This window comes from Anneissia japonica, unplaced genomic scaffold (assembly GCF_011630105.1).
Source record: "Anneissia japonica isolate Jap-2015-1 unplaced genomic scaffold, ASM1163010v1 scaffold2236_len207018_cov178, whole genome shotgun sequence".
Lineage (NCBI taxonomy): Eukaryota > Metazoa > Echinodermata > Crinoidea > Comatulida > Comatulidae > Anneissia > Anneissia japonica.
Window position 1 is genome coordinate 128069 of NW_022746879.1, and position 13296 is coordinate 141364.

General features: G+C 34.7%; 1 protein-coding gene across 2 annotated transcripts in view; it reads right to left on the bottom strand.

Moving 5' to 3' along the window:
- Positions 1 to 1773: 1773 nt before the first annotated feature.
- Positions 1774 to 13296, bottom strand: part of LOC117120321 (proton channel OtopLc-like) — a 14654-nt gene continuing 3131 nt past the window's right edge. The window contains exons 1-6 of one of the 2 annotated variants that reach the window (XM_033265342.1): positions 11609 to 11732; positions 7961 to 8077; positions 6898 to 7169; positions 5708 to 5906; positions 4857 to 4969; positions 1774 to 4278 (exon numbers count right to left, since the gene is read on the bottom strand). In XM_033265342.1, coding sequence (XP_033121233.1) covers positions 3413 to 4278; positions 4857 to 4969; positions 5708 to 5906; positions 6898 to 7169; positions 7961 to 8067 — 1557 coding nt within the window. In that variant the 5' untranslated portion in view covers positions 8068 to 8077; positions 11609 to 11732 and the 3' untranslated portion in view covers positions 1774 to 3412. Of the gene's footprint in view, positions 4279 to 4856; positions 4970 to 5707; positions 5907 to 6897; positions 7170 to 7960; positions 8078 to 11608; positions 11733 to 13296 lie in introns of those variants that run through there. The other variant, XM_033265343.1, reaches the window with a different exon arrangement.

The window sequence follows — 13296 nt, forward strand, 5'->3', positions numbered from 1 at the left end:
ATTCTTCTAAACCTAAGTTAATTAAAACAAATATATAAAAAGAAATTATGTCTTAATCGCTGGTCGTACGTCTCCATGGGTGGTGACTGGCTTTTCCTCTTTCGTTTCTAGCTCCCAATTTGATGTTTGTAGCGAATTTAGGACATAGGCCCTACTAGGAAAACAGACTACTGTCGGATTGCTGGAATAGACCTATAATTAAAAAGTCAGTGGCGGTGTCTGGTGTTGGGGTGCTGCATTTGAATAACGTAGAGACTTCATAACACATTTCAAGAGAATCCTGCGGCGATGTAAAATTTGTTCAAATAACAATAAAAATAATAAATTGATAGCACGTCACAGATAAAATGTAATGAACATAATGAATAATGTTTGTTTATTTATTTATTTATTTCCATAAACCTCCCGAAGGAGAAGCAAGTTTTTACAACAATAATAAAGTACAACATAAGGCAAAATGTTTAAAAATGCAATAATAATCTATAAATACTATCTAAATCATTGATAAATAATAAGGACTTAATACTATCACAGATTCCATGATCAATACAAAATTATTCTTAAAGTATGACTTAACATGCATACAGTATTTAACATAAAAAATGGATTTAATAAACCAAAGTTGTCGTTGTGAGCAAAATTTATAACACGGGAGACTAAGGTGCCCTTAAGATGAGACATAACATTGTTAAAATAGGAATTTAATAAGTGAATAAAATAACCGAGAAGCAGAATTGCTATTAAATATCTGGGCCATGGGGTCTAACTGAAAGCATTTAACTATATTACTGACTTTTGGTACGTCAATTGCGTGAATAATAGGGATGCTTCGGCAAAATTTTGGTATACCAATTGCAGCTTTCAGTAACTATTCTGTAGCTTGTCAAGTTTATTGATATAGGAGTCGCTTAAGTCAACACATTGGCTACCGTAGGTTAAAATAGGAGCTAAAATGGAGTTCCATAAGTAAACTTTTACATCATTGTTGTCCTCGCCTTTACAAAAGCCGACGCAATGTAATGAGAAAAGGCCCGTTGACATTTTCTAATAGGTTCATCTACATGACGATTGCCTTTCAAGTTTGATGAAAGAGTAACACCAACGTAGGCCTAAGTTAGTTTTTCAACGGATGACAAAATATGGTTTTTCAGCTGAGACCAGATGGGTTCATTTTTTTTAATGACATTTACCGAGGATAGAACAGAATGTTTTAGCTGGGTTGAAACGTACCGTACCATGTTCAACGATATACTTATTGGCATATAGTTAATTAGCACCTGAAGTCCGGATGAGGTTAAACTAAGTAGGAGAATGCAATCTGCATAGCAAAAAAACATTAAAGTTATGACGGGCAATAACAATACCATGTGTATAACAATACCATATGTAATGTTTATTTCAATTTATTTATTGTAGCGTGAACATTAAATCCTATATTATTATTAAAGGGTCATTTTGAAACTTTAATTGGATTATTTAGGTTATATTTTTAGATCTCTTAAGGCTTATCGATCGGACCTCTATAGCCCAGGTTTCAGTGCTTTGCAGTGGCTCACTGCCTATACCTAAGTAACTGTATATATCTATCGTAAGACCTCGAATAAAAGCCCAATGAGCTTAATCGCGAGAAGAAACTCATCTCGCAAACCCCCCTCTTTAGTTGCAAAAGTAGCCTCGAAAAAAAGTCTATCACAAAATAGTATGAGCTTCTTTTACACGGAACATACTGTACATGAATTTCAAAGTAACAAAATAAATTAAAAACACGCTTGGTTTATACAGCAGTTTAGGTTATTTAATACCGGTTAATACACTCCATGATTCAAACTGATGTTATAGTGGCCTTGTTTGTTGTTTTATAGTAGTAATTCCAAAAATCTACATTATTCATCTTGAAAAAAAATCCCCCTTCTTTACTTTTCAAATGTAGCCTCGAAAAGAAGCCCATCCAAAGTTCACTGCTATTGAGGTTTTACGGTATTTCATTTTAATCAATAGGCCTACAGTAATTTATAACATATTATAATAGACACCATATTGTTCTTACATAATTCTACTCAGTATAAAACAAATACTGTATTCATAACAATATATCTAATTTATATATTAAACTTACAGGTAAGATTAATTAAACCGTGAACATAGTATTCCTTAAATTTATATTAAGGTTTTCAATCTTATAATACATTTTCTATAGCCGAAGTTTTATATTTACAGGAATTTGCAAAGTGTTTATGTTTCTAGTTTCTACTTTATTTATTTTTAAATATTTATTTACTTCCTTCACATCCAACAGCAAATACGCTCACCATTTAAAGGATAAGAATGAAGCATTGTAAACCATGTCTCTTTATGAGGCTTAGGGAGTGGAGTTGTTTTTGGTCGTGAGAAAAAGTCCTGCTGTGACAGGTATTGACCCCAGGACCCTGGGATCAGAAGGCAAGCATCTTAACCACTGAGCTACCCTACTCCAAAAAATTACAAATCACTGTGGTGTATATTTATCTCTCTGCAATGTTCTTCCTTGTTCCTGTTTCTTGTACAGTATAAGGATAATTTCTTCTTATATTATGCCGTAGGCGTTCATGGATTGTCTGTCAGTGTCTGTCCTGTCTTTTTCCCTCTCTTTCTATCTCTCGCAATATTCCCAAGCTCTACATCATTCTTCACATTCAGCTTTTCTTTCATCCAATCAAGCATCTTCATCCTTTGCCTTCCTCTCGCCCTTTTCCCCTTCAATTCCATCTCGATGATATGTCTTTCAATTCCACCTTCTTCTCTTAGAATATATCCAACAAATCTCCATTGTCTTTCTCTTATGGTGTTTATCAACTGCCTTTCTGTTTTCGCTTTTTGCAACACTTCTCCATTTGTCATTTTCTTTTCCCACGAGATCTTCAACATTCTTCTGTAGAACCACATTTCCACAGCTTTTAATTTCTTTTCCATTGCCTTGTTTATTGGATAATTTAGTCATGATAATTATAATACACAATTAACTCATTTTAATAAATTGTTATACAGTAAATTGTAATACACCAGGGTTCATACTATGTTATTCTGCTATAATTCTATTCAATTTATAAAACAAATATTTATAACAATAGGCCTATATCAAATTTTTAAATTAATGTAATTTAATGGGATTTTTTGTGAGAATAATGATGCTTGATGATAGCCGGAATTGAAGAAGTTACAATGAGTTGAAGAGGAATGCAGGGAACCGAGAATAATGGAATAGGACCTATTGAGGAACCTGTCTTCTGGTAGAACACTACTGATGAGTAGGATTTGATATAAACTTATAGATAAAATTAATTAAACCGTGAACATAGTATTCCTTACATTAATATTAAGATTAACAATTTTTAATCTTTTCATAAACTTATAGCCGGACCTGGCCACCATTTTGCTAAATATCATTCCCGTTAGTTTTTGAAACAACGATCTCAAAGATACAGGCGCTTGAGTGAAAAGCAAACAAAATAACCACTGGAGTTGTGATGTGATTAATGATATACCAGAGAAGCTCAGTGTACACGCTTGGCTCGATTACATAAAACAACATTTCGTGTTTTAACTCATAGTGACTAAATATCCACCACGAGATATTCACAACAAACAAAAACATAAGTAGCTGACGGATAAGCATTTTACGTTTTAGTATGACGGAATTGTCGTACAGGCCAATTATAATGACCACAGATTGTAGAATAAAAACAATTAAGCCTAGCACGCAATTAAATATATCTAAAGCATTGCCGTTTTTGCTTACAATGACCGCTAACAGACTATAAAGATCATCCAAAATAAAAAAGCTAAGGCAAAACAACAGAAGAGTACAATCGTTCGTGGAGAACGTTATTGGTGGAAATGCACCTAAAGCATTACAGGAATTGCGGTGTACACTTCGTAGGCAGACGATTACTGTAACTAACATGCAAATGAATGTTATAATACGAAAAACAGAGAAGGGCAGAACGAGATGTTTGACTCTTTCGTCGTCCAGCGTAACGCTGAGAACACCAAAGATGATCACCGAAACCAAAAACACTGAGCCAGTGGCAATTCCGTACAAAGCATTTTTCAGTGAGTGTTTATGCACCGGGGTGATTTCTACTGCTGGTTGTCTAACTTGTCCCACATTTCCCCATATTATCTGTAGCAAGGTGGCGGCAATTATTGAGTATTCGATGATACATGCAGTCATGTAACCGCTAGTTTTGGAACAAATTTTATTCAGTGTTGAGACATTCTTGCCGTCCGAGTACGGTGAAACTGAAAAGGAATAATAATACAATTCCTTAAAAAATGTTATCACGGTTACTAACTCAAAATGAGAGTCTTATTTGGGTTCGGGATTGGATAAATTGGCAACTATAATTCTTGTAAGGGCTGAATGTATAGAGTGTAGCATGTTCACTAAAAATCGCTTGATTTTTGGGAAAGGCCTACAGTACTTAACTCGTCGCCAGGCGGCGGGTTGGACGCGGTTAAATACATGAAATATTTATAGGACCCAGTCTTTAAAGTTTGAAGAACGTTGACCTAGACTCTAGAGTATACACTTCATAAAATGTTTGGGAAACTGGAAATTGAGCCAATTATTATTATTAATAACAATAATGCTTTGCAAGTACGCAAGCGAAATAACAGCGAGAGGTTCAATCCCCCACGACCTTTGCCCAAATTGTAACCACTTCCCCAAACCGCCCCTATAATATTATTGTACGCCTCATAATATCACTTAGGACTTATCGAGTTGCTCATCTTGTAATTAGTAAGTTAGATCTCTTTGCTGTAAGATGTGTATACGTTATGTATCTGTAGGTTTATAGGGCCTATATTGCACTTACAATTGAAAAACGAATTATTTCTGTAGTCTTCAGTAAAGTCAATGACTGTATCAAAAGCAACAAGCTGAAGCCAATAAGTTACGTTGGTAGCGATCATATGCATCACACCAAATCTACAAGAAGATTCAAACAAACAATACACATGCATTTTTAAATACAATGTTATTATTCTTATTTTTACTCTTTTTTGTGTCGCACTTTTTGTTTGATCACGAAACCCCATCCGCCCATGGCACATCAATTCTATTTTCTTCACTTTTTTAACATGTATGGTAATAATTCGTTTTTAGTACTGTATTAATCACACACATTTCATTTATAATTTGTAGGGCCTATAGATGACCATAATGTATAATTGTGTCGTATTATACTGTCGCATGTAAATTTAGACTAAAAATATGACCATTATATACAAATACAGTATTTCTTTACTGGATGATAAAGTTTTGATCATTGTGGCGGTAATACAAAACTAAACTAATTGTCAGTAGTATCAATAAGATTTAATACAATAGCAATATTGTTATTTTCGACTAGCAAAGGTTTTGTAGTTTATGTCGCTTTGTAATAATTTGCTTTGTCGGTTTTCTATGAATACTTGTCACATTTCGATTTATTAAATTCTAATTAAGTCACTCCCAATCACAATCTAAATATGTTTGCACTTAACTCACGCCTCATGGATCGTTCATTATTTAACAAATTTGTGTGATTTACCCATATACTGGCATGATGATGAACTAATGGATGAAGATAGGCAATTATTGTTAAAAAAAAACAAACTCACATCACGATGTTTGAAGAGTCTAAAAAATTACAGTAATTTCGTATAAAAAAAATTAAAAACCAACCTGATAAAAACGGGCTTCTGCTGAAAGCAGACCCTAGAGTAACGCAACAGGTAAGCTATCTGTAAAACGTGGAAAACGAGGCCTATCATGTCGAAGTAAGACTCACCAGCGTCACGATACTTAGGTGGTACATCAAAATAGCACATGAACCCAATTAGTAGAAACAAAATGGCGACAATGCCAAACATCACTAGACCGACTGTAAAGTGAACAATTTATTTATTTATGTTTATGTTCGGGCTTCCTGGTTCGACGTAGGCTAAAATGATAGGTATTTTTGGCGGTAATAAAACAACAGTATACGAATTGCCTACTTCGGATTTTAAGACTATCAGTTTTTGAAAATTGTGCATAGGCCCATATGGATTATGATATTCTAAAATTGTTGTGAAAGTATCTCTCAAATCCCACATTGAGCATCTGAGAGCTTGCAAATGACCCCACCACTAGGGCTTATGGACCACGGGCCAAATTACGCTTGTTGGATCCGCCTGGCCACTCATCTGAGCTTTTTACCCCTCGTTCTATCGGTCAAACTGACGCCGCCACTGTATATTTTGACGGCCATCGTGGAGGATGCAATGACAATAACTAATTTTTCTTCCTTATAGTCCTAATTACTTGCCAATAGAAAGTTATACATTTTTTATATTATTTATTGTATGTAAATGTATACACGCAATAACATGGATGTGAATTTGTACTTTTTATGCAATCAAAACAAAGAAACAACCACAACAATTAATTTTTATTAAGATGGCAATGTTTGTATTGCTGTTATTTGCAAATTGAACAGTCGTGAGATGTAATTTCAATATTGACAAAATCAATACTCAGCTAGCTTAAGAATTGGTTTGTTTCAGTTTCTAACACCAAAAGATGAAAGATAAACTTAGAAAAGAAATAAAACATTACTTCCTTGAAGATTATAATATGTCAATAACTATAATCATCATCATTATCATCATCATCATCATCATCAACATCACCACCACCATCAGCAGCATTATCATCACTGTTATTAATATCATCATTATCATTACCATCATCAGCAACATCATAACCATCATCATTATCATTATCATCATTTATATCTCCTCCTCCTCCTCCTCCTCATCATCATCATCTCCATCGTCATTATTATCATAATTAAATTCATGGAACGGTAGTGTTTGACATTTCACACGAACCTTTCAGGTAAACGTTTGTTGACTGTGGAGCAATTTCCTTTTCAATTGCTGCGGCATTGCGACGATACAACAGGTACTCGTTGATAAATGTAGCAGCCATGAATAAGATGCTGAGCCCGAATAGAATGCTCATGTAGTAGTATGCGACAGGGGTAGTGAGTCCCGATTTACGATCGCCGGTGAAACCTTTTAGCACCGCTGTGTATATTGCTACACTAAACAGGATCGTTCCTATTCCGTAGAATTTACTTAAGAGTCGACTTACTTCAAAACTATATTATAAAAATGAGAAAAACGTCACGTGATTAATGCTGTAAAATTATTGTACAGGTCTCCCTTTAGTTAAAGATCACTTTTGGGACCCGTCATGGTCTTTAGCAGCTTTGGTCTTTAATTTGAAAAATATTTTTATAAAATAAAAGATAGAAATGGGGTTTTTAAATGTAATCTCAAAAAGAAGTTGTCCAATCCAAGGGTCCTAAAAAATGTTGAAGACCATGGGTTTCTATTAGAGATTTTTTCTGTATTCCTTTAGCATTTCGAGACAACCACATTTGAATTGGTAGCCATTGGAGTGGGTAGCAGTGGCGTAAAAAGGAGGCCTGATCAGGCCCCTTCCGGGTTTCTTCGGGCCCTGCTAACTTATTGTGTCTGGGTACAGAGCCTTGGGGTCAGGGCTAACTTCGGCGTTTTCGACGTTCAAAGGGCTTTGTTTGTTTGTTTGTTTTTGTTTTTTTCCAGTCCAGATAATACTGCACTAAGCCGATTTGGAGCAAAAATAATGTTAATAGGTTCCTGGGGTCTGGTAATTGTAGACAATTCAATCGAATATATATATATTTTTTATACACTATGTACATTTTATTTCTGTATAAATGTCCAATGTTTACCATGAGCTTATCGTCATGTTTAACCTTTAATTGGCACCAGCTACTAAAATCTATCAGTGGAGTTAACCAGGTTTGGGATTCATGTTACAGCAACGGAACCGTCTGTATAGTATACGTGTAGCTGCTTTTTCATTCGACAAGTCCTGTATTTAAAAAAAATATATATCGGATACCTGTTTGGTGTAATTTCAGTTTCATCTTTTTTGATCAGCCTCGTGCCGTCATTTTCCTCTTCTTGTACATTTTCAAGTGAATGAATGTGGTTCTCCTGAATATCCATTATCGATTATCTATAATTACAAAAAGAAATAATGTGGGTCGTACAAAGCACAGGATCCTTTTCACTAGTATCAGAGCTCCAAACTTGATTTTATCGTCTGGCGAAAGATTGGATAACACATGAGGAATATAACTCATCTCGATGTGGGGGAGAGGGAGGAAAGACCCCGGTCAGCCAGCGACGCATTTACGAAATACATTTCAGTCAAAAAGGTCAAGTCTCTATCAGTTACTACTCTTTGGATCAAGAGAAAAACATATTTCTTTCATTTCTTTATTGGGGGGTGGGGGCATAGTTTATGTAACGTCTCTGGGCACTGGACAATTACAAAATATCCCAAATTATAGGATATTCCCTCCACACACAAACAGGTCAAGTCTCTATCAGTTACTACTCTTTGGATCAAGAGAAAAACATATTTCTTTCATTTCTTTATTCGGGGGTGGGGGCATAGTTTATATAACGTCTCTGGACAGTTACAAAATATCCCAAATTATAGGATATTCCCTCCACACACAACAGGTCAAGTCTCTATCAATTACTACTCTTTGGATCAAGAGAAAAACATATTTCTTTCATTTCTTTATTTGGGGGTGGGGGCATAGTTTATGTACCGTAACGTCTCTGGGCAGTTACAAAATATCCCAAATTATAGGATATTCCCTCCACACACAACAGGTCAAGTCTCTATCAGTTACTACTCTTTGGATCAAGAGGAAAAACATATTTCTTTCATTTCTTTATTCGGGGGTGGGGGCATAGTTTATATAACGTCTCTGGACAGTTACAAAATATCCCAAATTATAGGATATTCCCTCCACACACAAACAGGTCAAGTCTCTATCAATTACTACTCTTTGGATCAAGAGAAAAACATATTTCTTTCATTTCTTTATTTGGGGGTGGGGGCATAGTTTATGTAACGTCTCTGGGCAGTTACAAAATATCCCAAATTATAGGATATTCCCTCCACACACAACAGGTCAAGTCTCTATCAGTTACTACTCTTTGGATCAAGAGGAAAAACATATTTCTTTCATTTCTTTATTCGGGGGTGGGGGCATAGTTTATATAACGTCTCTGGACAGTTACAAAATATCCCAAATTATAGGATATTCCCTCCACACACAAACAGGTCAAGTCTCTATCAATTACTACTCTTTGGATCAAGAGAAAAACATATTTCTTTCATTTTTTTATTTGGGGGTGGGGGCATAGTTTATATAACGTCTCTGGACAGTTACAAAATATCCCTAATTATAGGACATTCCCTCCACACACAAACAGATCAAGTCTCTATCAGTTACTACTCTTTGGATCAAGAGAAAAACATATTTCTTATTTCTTGTATCACCGGCTTCTGTGCATTTTATTTTGTTCTATTTCCATTTTTGTTTTTTATACGCCTATTTCCTTGTTTAGCATTCCTTTGTTTTGTCACACTGACCTGCTACTGATTTATTTGCTTCTGTCAGACCTAGAGCCTCCTTATTAACTATTGCTAGTGATAAGACCATGTAACCCTTTGTTTATAGACCTATACAATATCCATTGTATCATGGAGGAATTTTCTAAACTAATTCCTCCATATTTGTATAGTTTATCATGGATACTTACGGAAGCGCTAAGTACCATCCTACTTGACGACTTGTCAAGATTAATTATCTTGACAAGTCGACACAATATACATATGATGTCGACATGCACAGATAAATTTCCTTGCCATGTCGACCTATCAACTTTTAAAAGTTGCCATGGTGAGATACATTATCTTGCCAAGTTGACTTCCAGAAAAGCACATGTCGTCATGGCGATATAGATTACCTTGCCAAGTCGACATAATAAACATTATATGTTGTCACGACGATATAGATTATCTGGTTGGCTTTACAAAAAGTATATGTTGTCATGGCAAGATACATTATTTTGCCAAGTTGACTTCCAGAAAAGTACATGTCATTATGGCGAGATAGAATATCTTGCCAAGTCGTCATAGTAAAAAGTATATGTTGTCATGGCGAGATAGGTTTTAAATCGCGAAATGCTATGCATCATTTCAGCTCATCTAAAGCTTGTATCCATAAAATCGCTACACAGCCGCTATACAGTGTTTTCACTGCAATCATTGCACTGCGTAGATGGCTGTCCCCGACGCAATCGCGAAATCGCGAAGTTTTAAATTTATCTCAGATAAATATATATATTTATGGACTTCACCGGGGTCAAGTCCTAAGAATTACATTTTTTTTAAATGTTTTTTTTTTTAAATTAATTTAGAGAATTATACTGTAGTTTAACATTTGCCAAATTAACACGTCCTTTAAGTTCACTCTTATGCAGTTAGCGTTGCGGAACTTCATGTTGGGTTTATCGGGTTCAACTCTCTAGAGAACAAGGGAGTTTTTTTTTACTAATACGTCTTAAAAAAGTAAACATAAGTTCCGGTATGGTTAAAAACTTACAAATCAACATGTACCAAAGGGAGTTTAAAATGTTCAGAGGCACAATAACGTATACGTAGGGGAGCCGTAGGAGCAGCAGCTCCCCCCCCCCCTCCTTTGTACACAGTGTTAACATTTTAAAGCTTGTTCTTGAGCCAATACAAAGTCTTTGCAGGAAAATTTATCTCTGCATGATATATATATATATTATGTCGACTTGTCAATATAATTAATCTTGACAAGTCGTCTAGTAGGATGGCACTTAGGCGCTTCCGTAGATACTCAAGCCATGACGAAGGTAACATGAGTTGCCGAAAATTTCGCTAATAAATATTTCTGTCTCCTACATGTCAAAGTAGCCTATCGTAGTAGTTTATTGTGTCTGCGTTTACTTATTTATTTATTCTTACGATGAGACATAAGTGGATCCAAATCTACAACACCGATTGAATTTAAAGTAGTAGATTTGAAGTAGTTTATTGAGTACACGAACGTTTTCGGACATACTACTATTTTTTTTAAACTACTTTTGGCAATACTAGACACCTCAAGAGTTTTTATTTATATATATGTTTGCCGATGCAGCTTTTAAGTTATTATTTATTCTAACAGCTCTTCCACTGTTGTTAACCATGCATTTTTCATAATTGTTCAAAAATTTGTTGTGGTTGTGGCAGCTAGACTTTAGAATGGTCTTTCACATTCTGGTTTCTTTTATTTAGAATTTCCCATATATATATACTGTCTCTTATACACATCTAGATTTCGGGCATAAAACTTTACTAGTGCAATATGGAAAACCAGTACGTGTATGTAGCTGATTAACAAAATCTAAAATTATAAACAAACAGCCTAAAGAAATGACCAGTTAACATTTAATAAGGTAACGAAGACATAACATAGCAATAGTACAAAAGACCCATATGCGCCATAACATGTGGACAAAGAAGCACGTCAATAATACAAATTGCACCCACTTACAGTACTTGCACATTTATTTCTGTTTGTTACATAAATACTCACTTAATGTTTAATTGATTTTAAACGATAATTTGGACTTGATCGACATTAGTACGAATTAACAAACATTGTATACTTACATTAATCTGTCAAATAGATCTTCATAAAAGAAATAAGTGTTAATGTCCAACACAAACTTGTGAATCAATAAATGAAATCAGCTTCGTTGCGTAGTATATTGTAGTAGTGTATGTTGTCTCCGATGAGGAAAGAATAATTATGCTTGACAGACTTTGTGTAGCGCCCTCTCAATAATAGGATCCTTGGTACTGACTAAAAAATCTACAACTTAGGATAATTTTATTGGCCCCAAAAATATTAGCTCTTTTATAGTCTCAACTGCGCATTACCATGTAGAGGTCCAGTTACTTAAGCCAGGGATACACCCCTACACAACAAAACAAACATTCATACGGCTTAGAGCATTATCGTCTATGATGTTATAAATCGTATTCAGAACAGTGGAATTACACTTTTCCCTGATCGTAATTGCTTAGCACATGGTAGGCCTACATAGTATTTGAATACCTCAAACATTATTCAAGAATATAATTATAAAATTCAGATCAGATTAATTTAGTTCTGAATAAATGAGTATGGACGTAACGGTTGACGAGCAAAAGCGATCTAAATATTGAGCAAAATAAAAAAATATACCACTTTCAGACAGAGACATACAGAGAGTTGAGAGACAGTTTATATCAGTTTTGGTTCATGAAATTTACCAACATAGGGGCCGACAATTCGGACAGGTGATCCCGAAACCAAGACGCCGACTAGAAATTCTCGGAAATAGACACGGAATAAGAATCCCCGATAGCGTCCATATCACGTGGAGAGTCTTATGGCTTAGTATGGCCCGAAATTGTGCTTTAGACCACAGTATTAGGAATCAAGCAAAGTACGCGTTACAGCAACGTTTTCAACATAATATGTGACAGAAAATACGTTATAAATATTTATTCATAATTATACAAAATAACGTTTAAAATACCAAATCGCAAAGTTATTATTAAACGTAAAGTTGTTAGCTGGGTTTCGTCAAATTCCAGCGAGGAATGAAGCCAAGCGCCGCTTCCGCTAATGACCTGTTTTATTTTAGACATTTGTCCGATTGAAATGACTTATACATATAGGCATACTTAGCCTTGAAACTTGACTAATAATGAAATAAAAACTAATAAACATATATAAAAGTAAATTTTAAGATTATAGACATTCTATCGCTTTCAATTAATATTTAATTTTATAACATATTGGACAGATTTAAAGCATGGCTTTTGGTTTCATAGACATATTGAAACAAAAACTAAAAAAAATATTCAGTCATCAGCATTGTTTTTTTTTTAATTATTAATTATCGCATTTAAATATGCTACTCGTTAAATTTCATACTTTGCCCTATTTCAAAATTCTTGAAATACATTTGCTATTGTCTAGATAGAGCCTAGATACTTATTGGATAGCACTTTTGAAACAGCGGCACACGTTAACAATAACGGTCCATCCAAAATAACAACTTTTTACAAAATGTAACAACAAAAATATATGTCAACAAAAATATATATAAGGATGTAAACACACACACACACATACCCATACATACACATAAACATACACCGAAAGTTTCACTGATTAATCTCATATAAGATACATGTATAGTACATACTCCAAGTATCGAAATGCACGCCATCGTGTCGGGGTATGAATCCCGACGACACGATGGCGTGCATTTCGATACTTGGAGTATGTATTATACTATCTTATC